The sequence below is a fragment of the Erpetoichthys calabaricus genome, chromosome 5 (assembly GCF_900747795.2).
Source record: "Erpetoichthys calabaricus chromosome 5, fErpCal1.3, whole genome shotgun sequence".
NCBI classification, from domain to species: domain Eukaryota; kingdom Metazoa; phylum Chordata; class Cladistia; order Polypteriformes; family Polypteridae; genus Erpetoichthys; species Erpetoichthys calabaricus.
In genome coordinates this window covers 14,553,702-14,580,035 of record NC_041398.2, presented here as the reverse complement: position 1 = coordinate 14,580,035, position 26,334 = coordinate 14,553,702, and the positions used below count along the sequence as shown (strand labels likewise).

The 26,334-nt window shown below is 42.5% G+C and overlaps 1 protein-coding gene across 1 annotated transcript; it reads right to left on the bottom strand.

Annotated features, from left to right (window-relative positions):
- Positions 1-929: 929 nt before the first annotated feature.
- On the bottom strand, positions 930-25,205 carry LOC127527736 (oocyte zinc finger protein XlCOF6-like). The gene is made up of 3 exons (XM_051927424.1): positions 25,114-25,205; positions 22,249-22,780; positions 930-4,077 (listed from the first exon to the last, which is right to left on the bottom strand). Exons 2-3 carry the CDS (start codon positions 22,631-22,633, stop codon positions 2,435-2,437), a joined length of 2,028 nt encoding a protein of 675 aa, XP_051783384.1. The 5' UTR covers positions 22,634-22,780; positions 25,114-25,205; the 3' UTR covers positions 930-2,434.
- Between the last annotated feature and the right edge of the window lie 1,129 nt (positions 25,206-26,334).

Below are 26,334 nucleotides of genomic sequence, written 5' to 3'. Positions count from 1 at the left end.
GGGAAAATGTGGGGCTGGGTGGCAGATTGCAATTCCAGCCACCATAAAAAAAACGCTCACTGTTCCAGGGTGGTGCCGAGATGTCACCCGCCGCACTCGGGTCCCAATCCCAGTGGTTTGTCATGCGGTGGGAGTGACAATGCACTGTCATCAGTGTAAGCACTCAACCTCCCTCTCTTCATGACACCCCCCTTCAGGCTCAATTGGGTTGATGGACTTGGCCACTCGAAAATCTGGAACTGTTTCCCCTGGTGGTGGAGTTGGCAGTGTGATGAAGTAAATTGGGCGACAAAATGCTTCTGTATAATCCTGCATTCTATTTGCCGTTCCATACTTGATAAAAATTAGTGAGCCTATTCCACAAACAGTCGTGCAAGTGCAAGCCGTGACACATGCTCCACCGGGATGGAAGGATGAGAGAGAAAGACAGATTGACATGACAGGCACTATATAATAGAGAGATGGATATGAAATGTGCTATATAATAGATAGATAGACAGACAGACAGAGATGAAAAGCACTGTATTACAGATAGATACAATAGATATGAAAGGCACTATATAACAGATAAACAAAGATATGAAAGGCACTATATAACAGATGAACAGAAAGATACAATAGATATGAAAGGCACTACATAATACAGAGATGGATATGAAATATGCTATATAACAGACAGACAAGTTTAATTTTAGTATAGAAGGCAGGATAAGATAGATAGATAGATAGATAGATAGATAGATAGATAGATAGATAGATAGATAGATAGATAGATAGATAGATAGGATATTAAAGGCATTATATAATAGACAGATGGATATGACATGTGCTATAACACACTTATACAGACAGACATGAAAGGCACTGTATAACAGATAGATATGAAAGGCACTATATGATAAACATTTATAAATGTATCATTACTAATCAAATAGCCATACAATTAAATGATATACAATACTTAACACATAAAACAAATTTATTCACAAACTGTTTTCTCAAATGAGTATCATTTCCATGTAAATTACTACATGACCTTCTATTCTTTACATCAATTTCAAGTGACCTCTGAGACCCTTTTGACTCAAAGCCCCTTACATCGTGTCAAACAAGCACATGAAAGTCCCAAGTCATAACTTTGACAGGATTATTATCATGCAGCACCATTTTTTTTTACCGCAATACCATTATATATCATTCAAGAAACAAAACAAACAACTGTATTCAGGGCCTTGTGCAACTCTCTTTAATAACAAATAACTCATTCATTAACTTTTACTTGAGTCTCCTTTGTACCCCGTTAATACCCCCGCCCACACATTTTTCAACACTTCTGAAGCACTCGTCAGTCTACTGCAGGTTTTCTCCATTATTATCCTGGAGCGCCCGTCATTCAGCCCTGTTCCATGTTGTTAGTTATTTCGACCTTCCCGAATCGCTAGTTTTGCCCCACCTTATAAACGGTTACATAACTGAAGTTGTTGCCGATTCTTCTTGTTAGATTTAGTTCAGTACATGAACAAGACATTGTTAAATTTGCCAATTAAATTACTACATACATTACTGTTCAAAAGTTTTAGAACACCTCCGTTTTTTCCAGTTTCTCTTCAAATGTAAAACAGCTGAACTGCAACGAATGACCTAAAATGTTGAAAAGGCAAGTCAGAGATTTAAACTTAAAATTTACGTTAGAAAAAAACAAAGTATGAACTAGCAGAATCTTACAAATGCGTCTCCTTCTGGGAACAGCTACCAGGTTTCATCCTCCAGATGTTCTGCAGCAGCTAAAGTAAACAAAGCCTTGCAAGTTGAAGCACAAATTTTGCGCAGGTGTCCCAACTTGTGTCGATTACTTCAAACTCCTCTGCCTGTCTGTCTGTCTAAAAGCAGAGCTGGAACATTCCAGATTAGGCTACTACACCCTCTGAAGTCCTATTTGGACAATATTACAGTTTAGAATGGCAAAAAAAAAATGGCAATTAACAAATTAAAGCAGACAGAGGATTACTACCCTGAAAAGTGCAGGCCTTTCATTTAGAAAAATTGCAAAAAAACACAAAAAAAACCAATAATAATCTACGTGTCAGTGAGTCCAGTGGTGTCCTGCACAATCCAAAGGCAATTGGAAACTTGAAGCCACTCAGATAGAACGAGCTCTGGGAGACACAAAGTCACCACCTATCAGAAGACAAGTTTCTGAGGTTCAGCAGCTTGTGTGACAGGCGGGCACATCACAGCACAGCAGCCTTAAGCACAGCTTTATCATGGGCGTCAGTTTTTACTGTGAAGAGGAAACTTTTTCCAGTCTGCAGTAGTCCACAGCCAGTATTCCAAGGCCCATCCCTTAAAGGACTAAATACATTAAGGAACATTGAGACTTAAGTTGGCTTGTGTGCAAGAAGTATTTACCACATTCAGAAGAGGAACATGGCATCTATCCAGAGTGAATTCGGGAATGAATCTGAAGATGGCTTATTTGTGAGAATCGCTTCCCACATTCAGAACAACAGTGAGGCCTCTCCCCAGTGTGAACGCTTGTGTGCCTTTTAAGATTACTTACTTGCGAGAATTGTTTGCCACATTCAGAACAGCAAAATGGCTTCTCTCCCGTATGAATTTTTTTGTGATTCTGAAGATGGCTCATTTGTGAAAATCGTTTGTCACATTCTAAACAGCTGTATGGCTTCTCACCAGTATGTATCCTTTGATGTTTCTGGAGATCAGTAAGCTGAGAAAACCGTTTGCCACATTCAGAACAGCAATGAGGCTTTTCTCCAGTGTGTATGCTCATATGTCTCTTAAGGTGACTGAGGTGAGAGAATCGTTTGCCACATTCAGAACAGCAATATGGTTTCTCTCCAGTGTGAATTCTAATGTGACTCTGAAGGTGGCTTATTAGGGAAAAACGCTTGCCACATTCAGAGCAGCAATGAGGTCTGTTTCCAGCATGAACATGTGCATGTATTTTAACGTGGCTTATCTGAGAGAATCGTTTGCCACATTCAAGACAGGAATATGGTTTTTCTCCTGTGTGAATTCGTCTGTGTGTTTGAAGAGCATTCAGACATGAGAAACATTTAGTACATTCAGAACAGGAATATGGCTTCTCACCAGTGTGAATTCTCATGTGTGTCTTAAAATAACTTAGACGTGAGAATCGTTTACCACATTCAGCACAGCAGAATGGTTTTTCTTCAGTATGAACTTTTGAGTGTCTTTGAAGATCACTGAAAAATGAGAATCGTTTGCCACACTCTGGGCAACAATGTGGTTTCTCCCCACTGTGAATTCTCTTATGTGAATTAAGGTATCTAACTTGTGAAAATCTTTTTCCACATTCAGAACAGTAATATGGCTTCTCGCCAGTATGAACACTTGCATGTGCCTTCAGATTGTTAATGCGTGAAAAGGTTTTGCCACATTCTAAACAGCAATATGGCTTTTCCCCGGTGTGAATTCGCTTGTGTTTCTGAAGATAGGCAAATTGGGCAAATTGTTTGCCACATTCATCACATGAATATGGCTTCTCTGCACAGTGGGTTATTTTGTGTGTCTTAAGATTGCTTGTGTGTGAGAAGCGTTTGCCACATTCAGAACAGGAATACGGCTTTTCTCCAGAGTGAATTCGTTTGTGACTATGGAGATGGCTTATTTGTGAAAATCGTTTGCCACATTCTAAACAGGAATGAGGCTTCTCACCAATGTGAATTTTAATGTGTCCTTCAAAATCACCCTTGTCCGAGAATTGTATGTTGCATTCAGGACAGCAATGTGGCTTCTTTTCTTCTTGTACACTCAGGATATCTTCAATGTTAGAGTTAGGTTTTTCTCCACTCTCCTGGGAGATATCTAAAGGCACTGGAGCAGGCATTTCCATCTGCTGGCTAGTGTTGATGATTTCTGCTCTCGACTGTGTAACGTCTGTTGGGAATACATTTTGCAAAGACGCTGGCACTTTAACATTTGACCCAAATGTCAATTCCTTTGTATTGTTATCATGTAGCTCCTTTCCAGGTCTGTGCTGTGGAAAATTCTGAGCAAAAGATGTTGGGGATAAGTAGCCATGATGTTGAAAATCTGTATAAAAAATAAATAAAAAGAGAAACAAAACGATTAATTAACCTATTGGCAGTGACCGGAGACATATCAGTGCAGCACAGCATGTTCAGAATGTGGCAAACACTTTCAGCCAGTTCTTCAAAAACACAAACAAATCCAGATGAGGGAAACGATTATCACACATTAGGTATCTCAAGTCGAATACAAGCATTCCCTGGTTTCCTGTCACAGTCCAAAGTCATGCAGGGTGGATGAATGTGTAGCGGGATGTCTTCAATGTGTCTTTTATAGCGCTGTCCCATTTATATAGTCGGTTGTGTGTCTGTTTAATTTTTTTCCCCCGGAAACAAAAGGGGAAGGAGAATGCTGTAGAGCTGTGACCCGTCCAGGTAATTGTCCCTTATCAATCACATCAATTCCATTGCTATAGAAACAAGAGGATGAAAAGAAATGGAGGATCAGTAACAACCCGGACACTTCATGGGAAACCAACGAAATACGGAAATTACACCATATTTCATGCTGGCTGCTTTCGACGCCAAACATTCAACTGCTTCGCCATCACCACGCAAACCCCAGGGTTCAGGATCATCCCGACACGCCGAGGAGAGCACGGCGAAACTGTTCTTTTGTCGTTTAGGGAAGGAGCGAGCAATCATTACATCTGTGTGATATTCACCGTAGGACAAGTTCACTTCCATTAATCAACTTCAGTTTAATCTTTTGGGACTTTCATGTGTGTTTTGTGTTTTCCGGGTGTCGTATCTGTTTTGTGTTCAGTGGAGGGACAAAGGGAGGATTTGTATTGTATATTTAGTGCTGCACCTTTTATTATAAATATCCGCTGGTCACTTTTGGGGTTGGGAACTGGTTGGGGAGTGAGATATGACTGTGTCCCCACTCACCATAGCAACAAGTTGGTGGAGTGGTGGCTCTGAGGCTCGGGATCTGCACTGGCAATCGGAAGGTTGCCGGTTCGAATCCCGTAAATGCCAACAGGGACTCTGTTCTGTTAGGCCCTTAACCTGCAACTGCTGAGCGCTTTGAGTAGTGAGAAAAGCGCTATAGAAATGCAAAGCATTATTAAGATTTTAAAGTTCGCAGATGACACGACGGTGGTCGGACTCATCTCGGGCAAAGAGGGTGAGCCGGCATACAGGGATGAGGTGGAGAGGCTGTCAGAGTGGTGCACAGTCAATAACCTGCTCCTCAACACCACAAAAAAGAAGGAGCTTGTGATTGACTTTAGAAAAAACAAAACCGACATCCAGCCACTCATCATTGGCGGGGGGTTGAGCCTGTCTGGAGAGGGTCCCAGTGTTCAGGTTTCTGGGCACTGAGCTGGAGGATGACCAAAAACCAAGAAGCTGCTGAAGAAGGCGCAGCAGAGATTGAGAATCCTCAGAAAGAACCATCTCCCCAGAAATCTGCTCCTTGCCTTTTATCACTGTTTCATTGAGGGTGTGCTCACGTACGGACTGTGTGTGTGGTACGGCAGATAAGAAAGCACTCAACAGGGTCGTCAGGACAGCGGAGAGAACAACTGGTCATACCCTCCCTATTCTGGAACAAATCTACACCTCCAGATGCCGCAAAAAAGCAATAAGACATTTCACAGGATTCATCACATCCCGCTCATTGCCTCTTCCAGATTTTGCCATCAGGCAGAAGATACACAGCAATGAAAACCAGGAGAAGCCGCCTTAAAAATAACTTTTATCCAAAAGCAATCATGGCTCTGAACTCAAATAAAACTGCTCCGTATCAATATATATATATATATATAGACCTTAAGTCAATAAGTGCAATTTGTATATTTTGTACTTTTATTACTATTTGGTTTGTTATTATTTTCTCTCTTCTTGTCTTTTTAACTCTTATGCCTCGCACTGAGTCGACTGAACCTTCAATTTTGATGCTCCTTTGTTAAAGTGACAATGACAATAAAGATCTATCTATATATATCTACATCTATCCATCAATCCATTTTCCAACCCGCTGAATCCGAACACAGGGTCACGGGGGTCTGCTGGAGCCAATCCCAGCCAACACAGGGCACAAGGCAGGGAACCAATCCTGGGCAGGGTGCCAACCCACCGCAGATCTATATCTACATCTATATCTATATATATATATTTATATATCTATATCTATATATTTATATATATCTATATCTACATTTATTGCATTCATAGTCTGTGTCACAATCTGATTGTATGGGTGGTTACCTATATCTATATCTACATCTACCTATATCTATATCTATCATATATATCTATATCTATATATAGTTTGGAGTTTATTTCAGTTCTTTTTACCAATATATATTCACTTTATTATTTCACATACTGTTTGCCTTTTGGCTTATTTTGATCGTCGATTGGGGAAGTGATTTGGAACAAGTACGGCTTGTCTAGTCTTACGTTCCCTCAGGATGCCAAGGCCACGGGTCTTGGTGGTGTAGTTGCTGTTCTGGACGATTGGGTCAGCCATTACAAATTGGTCAGGCTAAATTGTGTCCTCATATGTGTGTGTGAATACCTTGTGATGCACTGGTCTCCTGCCTTGTTACCCCCATGCTTACTGGGATTAACGCCAGCTCCCCCCATGAGCCCGTGCAGGAAAGAGGAGGTTTAGGAAGTGGATGGACGGATTTACAATCTTCCCTAATATTCTGTCCCCATATACTGTGTTGATGCCACCAGTCAGAACAACACCTTCTGCAGCAGAGTCATAAATATTTGACACTCCTGGCCTATTCTTCCCCCATTTCCTGACATTCCTTAGAGAGTGTTATTCCATTCATTTCAGTCAGACTTTAGTGCAATTGAGATTGCATGAGAGGTCAAACAGCTAACACAACTGGGATGGGACGTTTGCTCGGTCTTTGACTCGTAGGGCTCAACAACGGCTTTATTTGGGGTTATTCGCCAAACGCACCGCTGCATTAATATCTAGTCACAGGGCCCATCCTGTATTGATGTCATTACATTGCTCGCCTGAATCTTGTAGGATTAGAACCAAGGACTTGTATCTGTGGTCTGGGGTTGGGGCCTGTGACGTTCTTTAGTATCTTAATACATAATTCACCAGTCTCCTCACTCACTCACGTTCATCCGAATCCGAATGCGCAGTCGCTTTCTGCGCAGCTGCCCGAAAAACCTTACGAGACCGACATCTCGGCAGGCGGCGGATTTACGGCTGCGAAAATTCAAAGAGAAAGGCGACTTCGATTAAAGCTCTAGAGGCCTGAAAGGCGATTTCAACTACAGCTCGAGGCCTAATTACACATTCATTCAATACACCGATATCAGGTTTGTGGTGCTTATACTTATTACTTACTATTCCACTTGTGCCCGTTTCATCTTACGTTGTCGAAACGGGCTCTTTGTCTAGTACATACATATATATTCATAATAAACAAGACTTTACACCCAATACCCCCCCTCCTGATCACACTGAATTATCCACCCCCCCATACTGAATGTGTTGCTATATATTGCCTTTGATTCTTGTAAGTCTAATCATTATCCTCTGATGAAGATCCCTGGTAGGAGCTGAAAGCTCAGGAATAAAATACTACTTTATGATACGGGATTCATTTTTCTCCCTTTGTGGATCTCCAGCTGCAAATATACAAACCGTATCACAGACCTTTTCTTCCATTTATATATATATATATATATATATATACACACACACACACACACACACAGTATCACAGTATATATATATTATTGTCTGTTTTTTTCACCTGTATTATTATCATTCTTTAATTTAATATTATTTATTGTATCAGTATGCTGCTGCTGAAGAATGTGAATTTCTCATTGGGATTAATAAAGTATCTATCTATCTATCTATATTTATTCATTGCATTCGTAGTCTGAGTCCCGACCTGAATTGTGTGGGTGGTTACCTACCAGGTAATGCTTGTGGTTGGTCTGCCATTTGGCAAACATCCGCCACGGTGCCCTCTTTCAGACCAACCACAAGCATCACCTGGTAGGTAACCACCCACACAATTCAGGTCGGGACTCAGACTACGAATGCAATGAATGTAATTACTCTGGACCTACAGGCTGTCAAATAAATTAACCACAAACCGTAGCGCAGCATAAAGGGGCTTCGTCTGTGACACTGACGTCCGAGGTTCGATTCCCCGTGAGGGAGCAGTGGAGTGTGTACGCCTGATGAGCCCAAATGAGGGCAAAACACGTGTTGCATACTCTTTACATTATTTGACAGTAAACTATGCAACATTTGTGTACATCTATATATATACTTCACTAAGCCAGGAGACAAGTAGCCGACCATGGAAAGCACGCCGGAAGGGGCGTGGATTCACTAAACCGCCGACAAGTAAGATGCCAATGGCGCACGCAGGAAGGAGTCACGCCCACCAACTCTTAGACCATTGGATACAACGAAAAAATCAGTCACGCCAACCAACTCGGACGCGACGCCTCGAAAAACATGCCGTCATTTCTGTTTGTCTGTGCCACATTCCACTTGCAGCTCTGAGCTACGTTGACTTTTCATTAGTCAACCTCAGTGGAATCTTGGTTCACACAGAGGCAGCGCAAGAGAGAGCTGCGTGTGCACACACACACACACACACACACACACACACACACACACACACACACACACACACAGGCAACGCCACAGAGAGACAGAGGCACACACAGGCAGCGCAAGAGAGAGCCGCGCAATCCTTTAAAACTGAAGTTAAAACACAATGAAGGAAGCAGTCTTTAAAAATCAATAAGCCCTGTGCCTCTTTTTCATTAGCGTCTCACCTGCTTCAGGCCCTGCAAGAGTCGAGACGCTCTCTCTGCAGCTGACCTTCTCTGTGCCTGACTCCACTGCTGTCAGTCGCCTGATTAAAAATGGCCTTTTGAAGGTGAGCTATGGACCCGCTATACCACAAGAACACATTGCCTTCCAGCCTGCTCTCGCTCACTGTAACGTATCGGCTTTCTCTCTCTCTCCTCACTCGCTCACACACTGCACAGGGGAGAAATGGCCGCAGCACGAGTCTACCCGGAAACCGTTTCAGCCACACTTCCACGCCCCTCGCTACACTGTGAGTGCGATGATTATTTATTTAAAAATGGGCTTTTGAAGGGGAGCTGTGGACCCGCTATACCACAGGATCACCTGTGACATTGCCTTCACATTGTTTTCCTTTTATTTATAATCCTGTTGAGAAGATCAGACACCCAGGCAAACAACACTGAATAATCAATAGCTCCAACCACTCTGCCCGCCCCAACTCCTCACCTGAGTCAGTTTCGTCTGTGTTCAGCAGTGTTTGCCAAACTCGGTCCTGGTGAACCCCTGTGGCTGCAGGGTTTTGTTCCAACCAGATTCCTAATCATTAATGCCGGTGAAACTCATCCGGGATAAGTCGGTTTTTCAAACGCAGCCGTGTAGCAGATTAGTCTAGCAAGATGTAATAATCCGAGATGAATGCGCGCCCTCACACTGAGTGAAAAGCCAATATATATTGAGTCTACAAAACATGATCAGCAAGTCTTTGATAAAAGAACGGGCGCATTTTTTCACACAAGCTGAGTGAGTGGGTGTTAGTTAGTTAATTAGCAACTCGAAGGATTAAAAAACATTGAAAAAGCGGCGCGGATTGGTTTGCAGCGTGTAAAACAGTTTGTTTGTCGCGGATAATTTGCTATCCACACAGGGACGAACCGGGAAGCTGTAGAAGAAGAATGTTCTCCTCAGCACTATGTGTTTCTTTGTGTTTGTAAAACTATTTTGTAACTTGCCAGTGAGAGACGCTTTGGCTTATGAACTAACAAAAATATATTATTCCAGGGTTCAGGAGAAATAGTGTCCACATGAATAAAATGTAAGCTGTTTCTTGTTTTTCCCTTTCTCAGAGTGAATGTTTCAGGGACAAGGTCACAAGGCTGCAGAACTGCACATGTAGTTTATGCAAAGGCGTCTCTCCTGTGCTTAGCTTCCAAAACACAGATAATGCTTAGCTCAACAGACATATTGTTTAACTTTACTGGTTTGATAAGGATGTTCTTTCTGTCTTATTAAACATGAGATGCTGAAGTATAAAAAACCCCTCCTGGCTTTTGATCAGGGTTCAATTGAGCTTTGCGGCTATAGGTTATACTCTTTTGAATCTCTACTTACTGCGACTCCAAATAAATAAATAAACAAGAATTGAGAAAATATTATCTGTCTGCTTTTCAGTGTGCATTTTTTCGTCCACAGTTTTGGCGCCCGAACGTGGGGCAGGTGATGGGCAGACGACTCCCTGGGCGGGTTCGTCCAAGTGGACCGATTTCCGGGATCGAGGACCAGCTCCGGTAAAAGTTAGGACTGGCCAACCTTGGGCGCTTTCCTGCGTGGGGAGTCGCTGACCTCCTCCTGACCGAAACGAAAAGCAACTGGACGGGATTTTTCCAGGCAGGCAGAAGGAGTCGCGGTGAGTAGATTCGGGGGATTCCCGTTGGTTTGACTGGTGTGCTGGAAGAAATAGAAGTATACGGGGGAATAATAAAAGAGAATAAAAAATAAAAAGCATGCTAAAAGAATAGAGAATTATACCGTATCGATCTAGAAGGGTTCTAGGGATTCATAGAGAGCGACGGCACAGTGTGAATGCTAGTAAGTCATCCCTTAAGAATTCGAGTAGAAAGGACCGAGTGGCACGTTCCTATATTAAGAGGAATAGGGGTGAAAGGGGCAGTTAGAGTACGTGTGAAATTTGAAGAGGGGAGGTTGATTTCCACTTGTCAACTGGTTGATTCCGGGGACGACAAGTGGAACGAGAAATAATCGGGGATTGGGTTGCTCTCTATTGAAGGCCTGCCGCTTACTATGGGAAATTGTAATGGCACGCCAGTCAAACAGGTCCCCCAGGGTCCTCAAAACCTAATGTTAGAAGGGTTATTTTCAGAGAATCACCAGGCTCCTAGTACACCGTCGGGATTGAAAGGCGGGTCCCCTAAACAGTTAATAGAGAAGCAGACTGGGTTGGATTTAAAAAGGCATGTAAGAAGTGGAATAAGCAGAGGCGTAACAACCTGCTGGCTGCTGAAGTCAAAACACAAAAAAGACAAGGAAGAATTATTGCTAGCGTTGCAGAAAATGAAGATAGAGACAGCGCCCAAGCCTGAAAGTAAAAGAAAGCAGACCGAAAAGAAAGACCCCCTATACCCCATAATCTGTCCACCCCCTCCTTACCAAAACTCCCCCACTTCCACCTCCTGCACCCTCTTCTCCAACAACACCCCTGTTAACAGACGAACCGTCTGGAGCAGGTTTTTACGATGAACAATATCATTATGACCCATCCTCACATATTGACCCTGAGGAAGATAATTCAGATCATTCACAAGGTGCTACTGGGTTGCAATGGCAGAAATTAAAAGAGTCATCTGTCTCCCAGCGCACGAGCAGTCGGTGGACTGCAATTTGTGGAGCTGTTACAGCAGCTGGATAACATGTATGAAACAAATGCTGCAGAGTGGACACAGGTGCTCCGTCGACAGCTGAGCACCGCATGGGCAACTGTAAATCACGGTGATCATAACGGTGTCCCTTGGCGTTGGAATGAAGGTCCTTTCCTTGCCCAGTGAGAGCCTTTGAAAGGAGCCCTGGCAGAAAAATATAAAAAAGGGCACAAACTGGTCACTAATTTCAGCCGGGCTCACCGATTGCAAGATCTGATGGCTAATCACTCTGGGCTAGACAATACAAACGATAGAACTCGTGCTGCAGTGCCTCCTTTCATCTCGGGACTGAGAAGTGACATTCAAAGCAAAGTCTGCACGTCCTGCAAAAAAGCTGGAAGACCGCAACGTTCGAGGAAGACAAGCGTCATGCAGAGCATGCTGACAGTCAGACTAAATTAAAAGAGTCAGACACACAGACCAAACTTTTGGCTGCACAAATAAATTACTATACTGGAAGAACTGATCTGGCTAGGGGGAGAGGACGTGGAAAATTCTTTGGAGGTCGAGGGCGAGGGCACGGAAGAGGACGCGGGTTCCATTTATCAAACCCTAATAATCCTTTTGCTCAGATGCCTAACCCTTCGGAGCAGACGCCAGCGTCATATGCCTGCCGCTGCTGCGGTGAACTTGGACATTTCAGACGCAACTGCCCACACAAGCGCCTCCGTCACCCCCTCTCCCTGAGCCTAATGACATTCCTTGGTCCTAAGAAATATCAGGGACCCCAGCCACTTTTTCCAGTTTCCTTTGCTTACTCGTCATGCTGAAACTGATCTTTTATTGACTTTAATGGCAAAGAAACTGCCTTTGAAATGGACACAGGAGCCATGCGCTGAAGGAGGTTCCTGTGCAATTACAGCTCAGCATTAACAGTTTCATTATTGACTCGTTCCTTTCTGTTAAATCATTTGTGTCCTGTGAAACTGCTGGGATGGGATCTTATGACTTAATTGTCAGTCTCAATTTTCTTTAACTGAACAAGGATTTTTGCTGCTCCATTCCTAAGCTCCTGTGCCAAAACTTCACACCCCAAGCCCTCTTTTACAGCCTGGACCCTGAACATCTCCCCGCACACCTTCCTCTTGAAAGCCCTTCATTCTTTCCCCTCATGCCTATTTTCCTCACTTTCAAGTCCCGGACACCCTGCCTTGTACTGCCCAGTATTTCCCTACTGAAGTGGACACACCTTGGTTAGAATCTTTTCTTTCCTCCAGCACATGCCCTGAAACTTTGCACATTCCATGTATTTTTGTTGTCTACTAAAGCAGTTGCTTCAGTGCACCTCACATATTCACAAAGCGTTTTCTGTTTAGGAGATTCGGTTCCCCATGTTTCCTTAGCACTGTGGTCCCAAGGGAAAAATTGATTATGGAAGGATAGCACACTGAGCCACTGGTGATTTTCTCAAAATCTTCCTTCCGCCCGTACCATGTCCAGGATCCTCTGTCTCCAGAGGCAGAGGCTGGCATCGCCGCCGTACATTCTGATCTCGTGAGGCGAGGAGCGATTATTCCAATTACATACTTTCCAGTCAACTCCCCCATTTTTTCCTGTAAAAAAAAAGGCTGACGGGTCCTATGACAAGTTAACTCTGCATTTTTTTTTCCTAGAACACCTATTGTTCCTAATCCTTCCACTATTCTTTCCACGATGCCCCCGTCCGACCGGTACTTCTCTGTTCTTGACCTTGCTAACGCTTTCTTTTCCATTCCCGTGCACCCTGATTCTCAATCCTGGTTTGCTTTTACCTTTCAAAACCGCCGATGGACCTGGACCGTCATGCCTCAGGGATATACTGAAGCCCCTTGTGTTTATGGTTTTGGCCAGAAAAAGATAATAAATTGATACAGTATATAGATAAGAAAAAAGAAAAGAAAAATAAATAAACAACAAGTGCACATGATACTCAGAAAATTGCTATTCTTTTTAGGTGAAAATGGCCATAAAAAAGTGTCGAAGAAAACAAAGAGAAAAAAAAAAAAAAAACTGCAGTTACTTCAAGCTATCGTTAAATATTTAGGTCATGACATTTCTTGCGATACAAGAGCTCTCTCTAGCGGCCGTTTAACCATCATTCAAAACCTTCCAAGACCGGTCACAAAACAACAGGTTAAGTCAGCATATTTCTCTGTGGCTGCATAGCTTTTGGTGGGAATGTTTTCTTGTTGTGGAGTTGTGCTGTGTGTTTCCAGAGATGGATTATTTTTGTTTACAGTTGGCATTTGGGTCGCCACGGAAATTAGTGTTTCCTTGTTGTCGCTGACCCGGTCCCGCCTCGGACTTTTCCATGATCTGGAGGCTAGCATGTATGGCACCACGGTGAGATGAATTCCTAATTTAAAAGTAGTACCAGCTTGCGGCCTGAGAAGTTGTTTGATTGTAAGTTTTTCAGGAGGAGCACAGCCTTTACAAAATCTAGCTAACACTGCCATCTGGCTACATGCAGTGGTATAGCAGGCTGACAAGGCTCTATGTGATTAAAATAAAAAAATAAATAAATAAATAATAATAAAAATGCATTACTCTCACTGACTATATTCTCGTCCATTCACTGTGTTCGTGGACGAAAAAGGGGGGATTAATGAATGCAGTTTTAACGCAACCACATACAGACAAACAAAGTGCTCATGAGCCCCCTAACAGTAAAGGTACCTCACACCGTTCATTCTATTTTAGTAGAGGATTTAAGACCAGCGCTGGCAAACCGATCCAACATCAAAAACTTATTGAATCCCTCTTAGAAGCTATAACTAAACCATCAAAGTTAGCGATCGTTAAATGTCAAGCTCACATAGGAAAACAAGATCCTGTCAGCAAAGGAAACGAATTAGCTGATCACTTTGCTAAACAGGCTGCATATAATAACACATCAATCTCTTTATTCCAACAGAGAAATAACCAGGACCCTGATAATCAACTTGTTTCTTTACAGAGTGCAGCCACGGACAGAGAAAAAAGAAAATGGTCCAAAGAAGGGTCCCTCTCTGATGGAGTCTGGACCCATAGGCAAACTAACAAACCTTTCCTCCCAAAGGCTTCTTTCCCAGGTATGGCAAAAATCGCTCATGGTCTAGACTATGCTGGAAGGGACGCCATGATTCAGGATGTTGAAAAACACTGGGAAGCTGCAGGCTTTTCTACATATGCAGAGCAGTTCTGCAGATGCTGTGCATTATGCCAAAAGTCTAATGTAGGAAAGGGCACCCAGGTAAGTCCAGGTAAGTCCCGCCGTTACACCTAATCCAATGGGTCCGTTTGAACACCTCCAAATGGATTTCATTGAACTAACTCCGTCTAAAGGTTACCGTTATTGTCTAGTAATTGTTGATGTGTTCTCCCGATGGGTGGAAGCTTTTCCTTCTAAACACGCTGATGCTAAAACTGTAGCCTAAGCTTTAATCAAAGAAATTATTCCTAGGTGGGGCATACCACAGAAATTGCAAACTGATAATGGCACCCTCAAATCTAAATTAGCAAAAATCTGTGAGCAGACAAATTTATCCTGACCAGACACTTTGCCTCTGGCCTTAATGAGATTGAGGGCAAGAACACACCGGCAATTAGGACTGTCGCCGTTTGAAATTCTGACCGGACACCCATGCCTGTGGGCATGGTTATGCGAAATGTTAACCTGCATACTGTGGACAATGATCTTCTCTCTTGTCTTACAGGTCTCCGAGCTTCTCTGAAAGAAGTCCACGAGCAGGTTAACCAGGCCTGGAGGACTAATCTTCCATCTAAAGACACGCCGATTCCCTTAGGCACTTGGATCCTCGTCCATGACACTCGGAGGAAACATTGGCATCAGCCGAGGTGGAGAGGACCGTTCCAAGTTCTTCTATCCACACCACATGCAGTGAAAATGGAAGGATTGCCCACCTGGATTCACGCCTCACATTGCAAGAGATGGCACCCTTGATTGCTGTGCTACTATGCTTTCTTTTCCCTTGTCTACTGCCCTGGTCACCTTGACTTTCCTGTTAGGAATCACCACATCAGTGCAGGTTGATTTCTGCTCTATTATCAACTGTGGGACTGGTCGACAAGCCCAGTGAACCTGGTCTGACAAATACGTGTGTATGACTGTTTCAAGGTATTATTGGGGAAGTAACTGCGACACCTGGCAATGGGTTTTTGCTAACACTGGAACTGAGGACTGGGGTTCTCAACCTTTTGAGGCCCAAAAATACGGTTTGAAAAATCGATTTTCTATCATAAAAGGACATGCTTCTCATAAATGTGTTGACAACCATTGTAACCCCTTGATCATCATTTTGAAGAACTCCTCTTTACATGACTCAGGAACCTATATATTAGGGGCATATGTATCTGGAACAGACCCTTTAGGGAGATTTCTAATTAAGATTGACAATCCTGTTACTAACACCTCTCATTCTCCTGCACACACACCCGTCTCCCCAACTTCTGGTTCAGACTTTTCTTCTGTTAAGATTATGAATATTTCCACCCTTTCATCCACTTTTTCAATTGAAACTGGCTATGGCGATCAGAACCGTTGGTTACAGTGGGTATTATATTCGGCTAAGTAAGTAAATGAATCTGATTGCTACGCCTGTGCTATGGCCAGGCCACATTTGGCTACCATCCCTTTCCCTCTTTCTAATATTTACCCTGTTGGTCTTCCTTGTCTCCTTGCCCTTTTTACCTCTCCGTCCACACCAAAAGACTCTAACTGCATTACACTTTCTCTCCTCTTCCCCCCCCACTCCTCAAATGACTCCCCCGATGTTCCAGTCTCATGAAGGCAATTATACCTGCTTCTCTAGTAATTATAGTTCCCCCTTCTGAGGTACTAATGTTGGTCATATCCCTTCTTCCTTCTGTTCCCAGACTTTCCAGGTTAACTCCACCTCATTTAATTCTACATTATCACTTTTCCTGTTGACACAGTCCACTCCGCGTGCTGATATTTGGTGGATGTGCAGTACATTAAAATTACTTGATATTCTTCCACCTGTTTGGACTGGCACATGCACATTAACCCAACTTGTTATGCCATTCCACCTCCTCCCTTTGAATTCTCCTCGCATGTCGTCCAGCTCTGGCCGACGTCGTCGACCCCGCTCTACTGACCCCTCCACATTCTCTCTTCACGGCCCTGGCGTTTACTTTGATTCCATTGGTGTCCCTTGTGGAGTCCTTGATAAATTTCAAGCGCGAGATCAAGTTGCTGCCGGATTTGAGTCTATTTTCCCCCAAGTTACAATAAATAAAAATGTAGATTGGATTAATTACTTATATTACAACCAACAGCGTTTCCTGAATTTTACTAAAGAGGCTGTTGAAGGGATACATGAACAGCTTGATAGAACATCCCTTATGACTTGGCAAAATCGATTAGCATTAGATATGCTCCTTGCTGAAAAGGGGGGTGTATGTGCTATGTTTGGTGATGTGTGCTGCACTTACATCCCTAATAATACGGCTGCCGATGGATCAATCACCGTGCTTTGCCAGGTTTAACTGCCCTTTCAAATAAATTAGCTACCACTTCTGGCATTTCTAGCCCCTGGGGCTGATGGCTCAGGTCAGTTTTTATTTCACTGGCCGTTGCTTTTATCATTCTGTTACTTGTGGCCTGCTGTATAGTCCCCCTAATTAGATATATTGTGTCCCAGTATTTCACTGCCTCCGTGGCCAAGGCTTATATGTTACACGAAGAATGCATGCTTCCCATTTCTTCCTCCTTTCCTTCCACTCCTTCCCCTTCTCCTACTCTCTCCCGCGTTACTCCTGTATAAAATAAAAAAAAAAAAAAAAAAAAAAAAAAAAAGGGGGGATTGTAGAAGAAGAATGTTCTCCTCAGCACTATGTGTTTCTTTGTGTTTGTAAAACTATTTTGTAACTTGCCAGTGAGAGACGCTTTGGCTTATGAACTAACAAAAATATATTATTCCAGGGTTCAGGAGAAATAGTGTCCACATGAATAAAATGTAAGCTGTTTCTTGTTTTTCCCTTTCTCAGAGTGAATGTTTCAGGGACAAGGTCACAAGGCTGCAGAACTGCACATGTAGTTTATGCAAAGGCGTCTCTCCTGTGCTTAGCTTCCAAAACACAGATAATGCTTAGCTCAACAGACATATTGTTTAACTTTACTGGTTTGATAAGGATGTTCTTTCTGTCTTATTAAACATGAGATGCTGAAGTATAAAAAAACCCCTCCTGGCTTTTGATCAGGGTTCAATTGAGCTTTGCGGCTATAGGTTATACTCTTTTGAATCTCTACTTACTGCGACTCCAAATAAATAAATAAACAAGAATTGAGAAAATATTATCTGTCTGCTTTTCAGTGTGCATTTTTTCGTCCACAAAGCGAACCCACAATCTTCCACTGTCTCCTTACTGCAAAGCAGCCATACTACTACAGCACCACAATGCAGTTAAAGAATGCACCGGGCCACATGTTCATTTTTTGCCCCTGTGCTTAAAAGACATTAAAAAAGTGTTTCTCAACTGTGACTCCGGAACAACTCAGTACGCGAAAAGCGGCCAGAATCGCAAACAACAATCAAAATTCTACGTGACGCACAGGTAGTGATGGGCCGCTCGATACTAAGGTTTCGACACTGTGTCCAGCTTTCGAAGCACTGCAGATTTTAATACTTGATCGAATAATGACATCTGTGATTTAAGGATTTCACATTTTCTTTCTCAAATGTGCTTACCTATATCATGGCAAAGTACAGGGATAAACCTTTATTTTCTGTCTACTCCGTTTTAATTAAGTCAGACCAAACAAAACATTTAAGGCTATTAAATGTGATCTCAAGAAAAGGTCAGGGTTAATTATAATACTAATAACAGGAGCGATTATAATGATACAGTGCAAAAGTAAATACTAATTGAAAGAGCCGGGAATGCACGAGGTGGGGCGTCTTATTTTGTTTAACTCTTGCTATCGTATAGTGCATTCTGCCTGTCGGCGTTAGTTCTATTTATATTTTTTAGACATCAGACACTAGAAGCTGCTGACGAACCCTTCTCTTCGTTATCAGTCTGTAGCTACGAAAAAATAAAAGCAATACGACTTTTAACAGACGTCATTGAAGTGTATCATAAGTTTGTGTAACGTTAATGAAAATGGCCAGAAGGTGTCACTAGAGAGGTGAGTGTCAAATGCTTCGAAGCTTCGATACGATTTCCGACACAATTGCTTCAAACGTGTTGATGGTTCGTGAGGCTTCACCTCGCCCATCACTACTCACGGGTTACTGAACGAGAAATCAGCAGACTAGCATGACGGATGGGGCGTAATGGGTGTCCTTCCCCTCTCCTCCGGATTTTTCAAATGTTAATTTTTTCCCTGTGCTTAAAAATCATTAAAAAAGAGGCCTGATTATGCGGCATATGGTACGCCACGGGTTGGCTAGTATTATATATATATATTTATGGCCAGCAGTTTATCCCGGCCAGCACACCCAGGCCGCTAGAGGGAGTCCTCCCTGTAACATGGAGGTGCCCTGAATTCCCGCAGGGCATTATGGACAATGGAGTTCAGCTGCACAGCCCTTCTGGATACCCTGGGGGCCGCCACAGGACACTGCAGGGAGGCCCAAGTGTTCTATTATAGCCCGGAAGTACTACCTCGTCATGGGGACAGAAGAAATGAAGTACTTCTGGGCTGAATAAAAAGAATTTTCATCTGACCCTGAAGTGCTATGGAATCACATGGACTGAAGGACAGAAGCACTTCCGGGTCGGCGACTATAAAAAGGACTGTGGGAAACACAGCACACTGAGCCGGAGTTGGGAGGGAGTGTGACGGAGCTGCTGGGAGGAGAGGAGGATTTATTATATTATTGATTATTGTTGTATTATTGAGTATTGTGGTGATGGAGGTGCTTTGTGCACATTTTTGTAATAATAAAAATTATTGGGACTTTTCACCTGGTGTTTTGGCGTGTCGTCTGCAGGTTTGGAGGTGCGACAATGCCCCTACTGTCACTATATGTATGTGTGTGTGTATATATATATATATATATATATATATATATATATATATGTGTGTGTGTGTGTGTGTGTGTGTGTAGCGGCAAATATACAAACCGTATCACAGACTTTCTCTTCTATATACAGTGGGTACGGAAAGTATTCAGACCCCCTTCAATTTTTCACTCTTTGTTATATTGCAGCCATTTGCTAAAATCATATAAATTAATTTTTTTCCTCATTAATGTACACACAGCACCCCATATTGACAGACAACAAAAAAAAGAATTTTTGAAATTGTTGCAGATTTATTAAAAAAGAAAAACTGAAATATCACATGGTCCTAAGTATTCAGACCCTTTGCTCAGTATTTAGTAGAAGCGCCCTTTTGAGCTAATACAGCCAGGAGTCTTCTTGGGAAAGATGCAACAAGTTTATAAAACACCTGGATTTGGGGATCCTCTGCCATTCCTCCTTGCAGATCCTCTCCAGTTCTGTCAGGTTGGATGGTAAACGTTGGTGGACAGCCATTTTTAGGTCTCTCCAGAGATGCTCAATTGGGTTTAAGTCAGGGCTCTGGCTGGGCCATTCAAGAACAGTCACAGAGTTGTTGTGAAGCCACTCCTTTGTTATTTTAGCTGTGTGCTTAGGGTCATTGTCTTGTTGGAAGGTAAACCTTCGACCCAGTCTGAGGTCCTTAGCACTCTGGAGAAGGTTTTTTGTCCAGGATATCCCTGTACTTGGCCGCATTCATCTTTCCCTCGATTGCAACCAGTCGTCCTGTCCTGCAGCTGAAAAACACCCCCACAGCATGATGCTGCCACCTGCCATGCTTCACTGTGGGGACTGTATTGAACAAGTGATGAGCAGTGCCTGGTTGTCTCCACACATACCGCTTAGAATTAAGGCCAAAAAGTTCTATCTTGGTCTCATCAGACCAGAGAATCTTATTTCTCACCATCTCAGAGTCCTTCAGGTGTCTTTTAGCAAACTCCATGTGGGCTGTCATGTGTCTTGCACTGAGGAGAGGCTTCCGACAGGCCACTCTGCCATAAAGCCCTGATTGGTGGAGGGCTGCAGGGATGGTTGACTTTCTACAACTTTCTCCCATCTCCTGACTGCATCTCTGGAGCTCAGCCAAAGTGATCTTTGGGTTCTTCTTTACCTCTCTCAACAAGGCTCTTCTCCCCCGGTAGCTCAGCTTGGCCGGACGGCCAGCTCTAGGAAGGGTTCTGGTCGTCCCAAACGTCTTCCATTTAAGGATTATGGAGGCCTCTGTGCTCTTGGGAACCTTAAGTGCAGCAGAAATTTTTTTGTAACCTTGGCCAGATCTGTGCCTTGCCACAATTCTGTCTCTGAGCTCTTCAGGCAGTTCCTTTGACCTCATGATTCTCATTTGCTCTGACATGCATTGTGAGCTGTAAGGTCTTATATAGACAGGTGTGTGGCTTTCCTAATCAAGTCCAATCAGTATCATCAAACACAGCTGGACTCAAATGAAGGTGATCTCAAGGATGATCAGAAGAAATGGAAAGCACCGGAGTTAAATATATGAGTGTCACAGCAAAGGGTCTGAATACTTAGGACCATGTGATATTTCAGTTTTTCTTTTTTAATAAATCTGCAACAATTTCAAAAATTCTTTTTTTTGTCTGTCAATATGGGGTGCTGTGTGTACATTAATGAGGAAAAAAATTAATTTAAATGATTTTAGCAAATGGCTGCAATATAACAAAGAGTGAAAAATTGAAGGGGGTCTGAATACTTTCCGTACCCACTGTATATATATATGTGTGTGTGTGTGTGTATGTATAAGGAGGATTTTAATTGGGTGGGGTTGGTTGAATGGGTGGCTACTGTATGGAAAAACAACATGAAATGTTCCAAAATCTATCAAGATAGATAGATAGATAGATAGATAGATAGATAGATAGATAGATAGATAGATAGATAGATAGATAGATAGATAGATAGATAGATACTTTATTAATCACAATGGGAAATTCACATTCTCCAGCAGCAGCATACTGATACAATAATCATAATTTCACATGTGCTATAAACGATCTCATTATTCCTGTAAACTAAGTAAGATAAGGTACTCAGTACATCACAGAAATGTAAAGTCAAATCTTTTGAAACTGAAATGCACTTTACGACGCGTGCAGAGGTTAGGAAAAGAAACGTCACGTAGTAAAATGACTGTGGTCAGCAGCCAGCCGGTTGGGGGCACACAGCCAGATTGCACTTCAGGGACACTTGCCCACCACTAAAGACCACTGGCCGGGGTATGTGGTCACTGGGGACAGTGAGGCAGATCGGGTCATCACTGACCTCCATGGAGATGTGCAGGCGGTGGACGAGGCAGGTGAGCAAGTGTGGAATGGCATGCAGTGAACGTGTGGAGGTGGGCGGCAGACAGAATGAGCCAAGTGACAGCAGCGTCACCACCTTCACCCCGGTGTGTGCCCGTATTCCACTGATGGCAAGTCTGCCGATGATAATCAAGTATGGAGCACATCAGCTTTGTTATTTGGTGAAATGCTGCACTGCTCTGTGCAGGTGACAAATGACATGCTGGACGTTGCTGTTGTTGGTTGTCATTCGCCTGATTGTCAGGTCTCTATTTGAATTCAATCAAATGTTTATCCCACTCTTATATATAAAACAGAATGACAGCCACCTTCAGAATCTGCAAACATCCTCAGCTTTAGTTTCTTTTAAATGTCATCACATTACTTACTTTTTCCAACACTCCTAGATGGCTGCTGCTCTTCTTCTCTCCCGTTTCCTTCAGTCACTTTCTCCTCAAACTCCGAGAGCTCAGATTTCACTTCCACAGGTTCTGCCTTCTTAGTGGGCTGGGGCCCTGAACTGTAATGAGACTCCAGTTTGATAATATTCTCAGCGTCATACGTTTGCAGTTCAGGACTCGCCAAGACCTCGCTTGAATCCTCCACTTTAACCTGGACAATCTCCTCCATGGACTCCTCCTCTTTAACACCGGAAATTCTTACTTCACACTCTTCCAGCTTCACGCACAAATCCTCGGGTGCATCCCACTCACAGTCCTCTTCTTTAATGCGGGCCACTCGTTGATCCATGCTGTCCTCTTTGGCAGAGGCCATGCTCTGTGGGAAATGCTTCTCTCTAAACCACCAGGTGTCTTCTCTTCTAAAGATTCTCTACTCACATGGAGGCTAAGTATCTATCTATCTATCTATTAGACACTTCACTATATCACCATGTGAACTGGGAAAGAGGCTCCTGTCTACCTGTCAAAATAAAAAATAAATATTTATTTGAATTATTTCATAATGTCATCAAAAATAACTTGAGCACATTTCAGGGAGAATGTTTGACTTTTTTAACCAAACTCAGAAAACTGTGAACTGTTTATGAGACACCGTCTGTTAGAATGATACATGCAATGAATATGGTTCTGTAATATGCCACTTGGTATGAAATTCATGAAGGCTTTATTAATGTTTATAATGTGCCATCTGTTGGAATTACAAATGCAATATGTACGTCTCTGCTATATGTAATTTGAGATGGGATTTATAAAACTGTTAATGTTTGTGACATGCTATCTGTTCCAATGGCAAATGCAGTTCATGGAATGACAAATGCACGATGAACCATTTGTTGGAAAGACAGACATAGCAATCACGTAAACAGAGCTTCCTCCAGGTCTTTGGTTGTTTGGGAAGAGACTGCAAAGTCAAAGGTTCGTATCCCATCACCCTTAATATAATTCAATTTATGTGCAGGGATAGAAGAAGAAGGATAGATCTGAGATCTTTATTTTTAGGAGCAATATGTAGGTATTAGTATGTGTCAATGTGGGACTGTGTGAGAATATATATATATATATATATATATATATATATATATATATATATATATATACACACACACACACACACACATACATACAGTATATATACTGTATTAGCTGCAAGTGTTAATAAGTAATCAATATAGACCTCAGGATACTCAGAGTCAATAATAAAATGCAATTATAATAATGTAATAAAATGTGTTGTATTTGACTTTCCAACAGATGGCACACATTAGCATTGCTTTTCTCAAATCCCATATTAAATGGCATATAACAACGAGACATGCATTACATTTGTCTTTCCAACAGACTGATCATCAAAAAAAAAAAGCAGTAATTTTATGTATGTGTTTAACCCTATATCTACAAAATACATTCCAGTAGATGATGCAATGCAAATTTTAACACTGAGGTCAAACACAGAATTCTTAGAGTTCAGCCTATCTTACACAGCTAGCACAGCTAGTTTACTTTACTAATAAGAGAAGTATTGGTGTGTCTATCCAGTTTCTATGTCTCTGTCATTCTGGCAGATGGCACATAAAATATTTATACTTACATTAAATTTTCCTTTTCAACAGATGGTGAATCACAAACATTAACACTTCATTTATGATTCCAATACTAAATGGCTGGTAACACAGACATATACACTGCATTTGTCATTCCAACAGATGGCACACCACAAACATTTGCAGTAACACAATGACAAATGCAAGACATGCATTACAAAATACTTTCCCATAGATGGTGCACTGCACTGCACATGTAAATGCTGAGGTCTACTGTTCATTGAATTGTTGGAGTTCACCGTCTTAGACAGCTAGCACAGCAAGCCCACCTTACTAAAAGGATAAGTAATTGTGAAACTGTCCAGTTGTTATGTCTCTGTCATTTCAACAGATGGCACATCACAAACATCAAAATATAGATTATAAATCCCATTTCAAATTGCAAATAGCAAAGACATATGTACTGCATTTGTAATTCCCACACATGGCACATCACAAACCTTCACAGTAATGTACTTTATTAATACAAATTTTTTGCGACCCACCATCTGTTGGAGTGACACATGCAATACATTTTATTACTACATGCATTACAAAATAAATTCAAACAGATGGTGCATTTTGATCACTTACAATCCAACCCGTCACAGACGGGTAGCACTGCTAACTGCTTAGTATGTTTGCATGCTTTCTGACGTATCTAAAAAAAAATAATATCGGACTCTTCTTATTGTATTGGATATTGGGGGAAACGCTGTGTGAAATTTCATTTTTTAGTTCCCGTGAATTGAATTCGCCCAGTAAAGTCGGATTGAATTCCAATCACGGGACGGGATGGAACAGGCGAGCGGCGCACATCGCAGCCTCCGTTTATTACAATGAAGCTCCGTTTGTTTCACTTCACAGGTGCAGAGCGTTGGGGCAAATTCTTAATGCAATTAGCACTGTATACATTACAAAAGTGTGAATAAATACACGTTATAACACACAGGAGAACAAAGTGGTCTGAAACTGATTCACATAAATGGAGCCCGGCAATGTCTGCCCGTTGATCAGTCCTTTAATTACCTGAATGTAAACGGGCGAGTGAAAGCGTGCGGCGGACACAATGAAGTTCCACTCTCCTAACACCGATGGACCACCGCAGACTGCAGGATTTCAGCCGCCCACGCTGTTCTTGTCTTTCTGTGTCCCCGAGATCGCTGCCCACCCGCATCCTCATTCTCATTATGATACAGCTCTTCTCTCCTACCTGGTAAATCTTCGCTCGACACTCGCCACTTCGAATCTCCTCGCCTTTGTCTCTTAGAGCGCATGCACGCGCCTCACTTGGACAGTCGAGACTTCTTCGCTAGCGGAATCGAACAAAAGACGTCATCAAAGCGCGACTCGCATTTGCTCCTGCAATATACGGAGCATTACCGCCATCTACTGCACGGAGTGAGAATAACTTTTCTTCTTTCCGACCTTGTGCTTTATTTTGATTTGATATTCTTTATTAATCCCCGAGGCGAAATTGTCTTTTCGCATGAAATTTGGGGTCTGTGTCTTAATGTGTACTAATTCTATTTTCAGTAATTTTGAAAAGTTTGTAATTACATTTTTCCTGAGAATGTCACAGCGCTCTGAGTCTGCGCTCAGTGAAACTCGTTATACAAAAATAAATGAACGGAAAAGCGTATCTCGGACTAAAAACGAGCCTCATACAGACAGCAGATCAGATCTTCTTCTGTTTCGTCTGCGTGAAGCGCAGCCTTCTCACTAACCGTCTGGACCTTTCTGGCAGTGCCTTGAGTTGATTTCATTCACCCAACCTGTCAATATACAAGAACTTGGGGGTCCACATCAGCTGCACAGAGGAACTGGAGAAGAAAGGGGCGAGCAGACTTTTTGGACACTGCACTCCTGTAACGTGCACAGTGACATCCTTTCCAGGTCTTCTGTATCTGCGATGACCAGCGGTCCTTCACTGACCATGCTGCTATGGCGTCTCGGTATTGCAGATTCCCTCCACACAACATCGTCAACATCAGACCGTATCTGACAGAACACACAGCACGATGTCTGCTCCAGGCTTTGGTCTCGTCGCGTCTGGACAACTATAACTCTCTCTGCTGGCCTGTGTCACCAAGCTGCTTCAGATGATCCAAAATGCAGTGACACATCTGGTCTGGATGCACATCACTCCTCCCACATCACTACATTGGGACCATCTAGTGACACGCGTTCAGTTCAAATTCTGGATGCTGTCCTACAGAGTAGTCAGAGACTCAGCATCTACTGTTAGGTCCATAAATATTTGGACAGAGACAACTTTTTTCTAATTTTAGTTCTGTACATCACCACAATGAATTGTAAATGAAACAACTCCGATGCAGTTGAAGTGCAGACTTTCAGCTTTAATTCAGTGGGGTGAGCAAAACGATTACATAAAAATGTGAGGCAACTAAAGCATTTTTTGAACACAATCCCT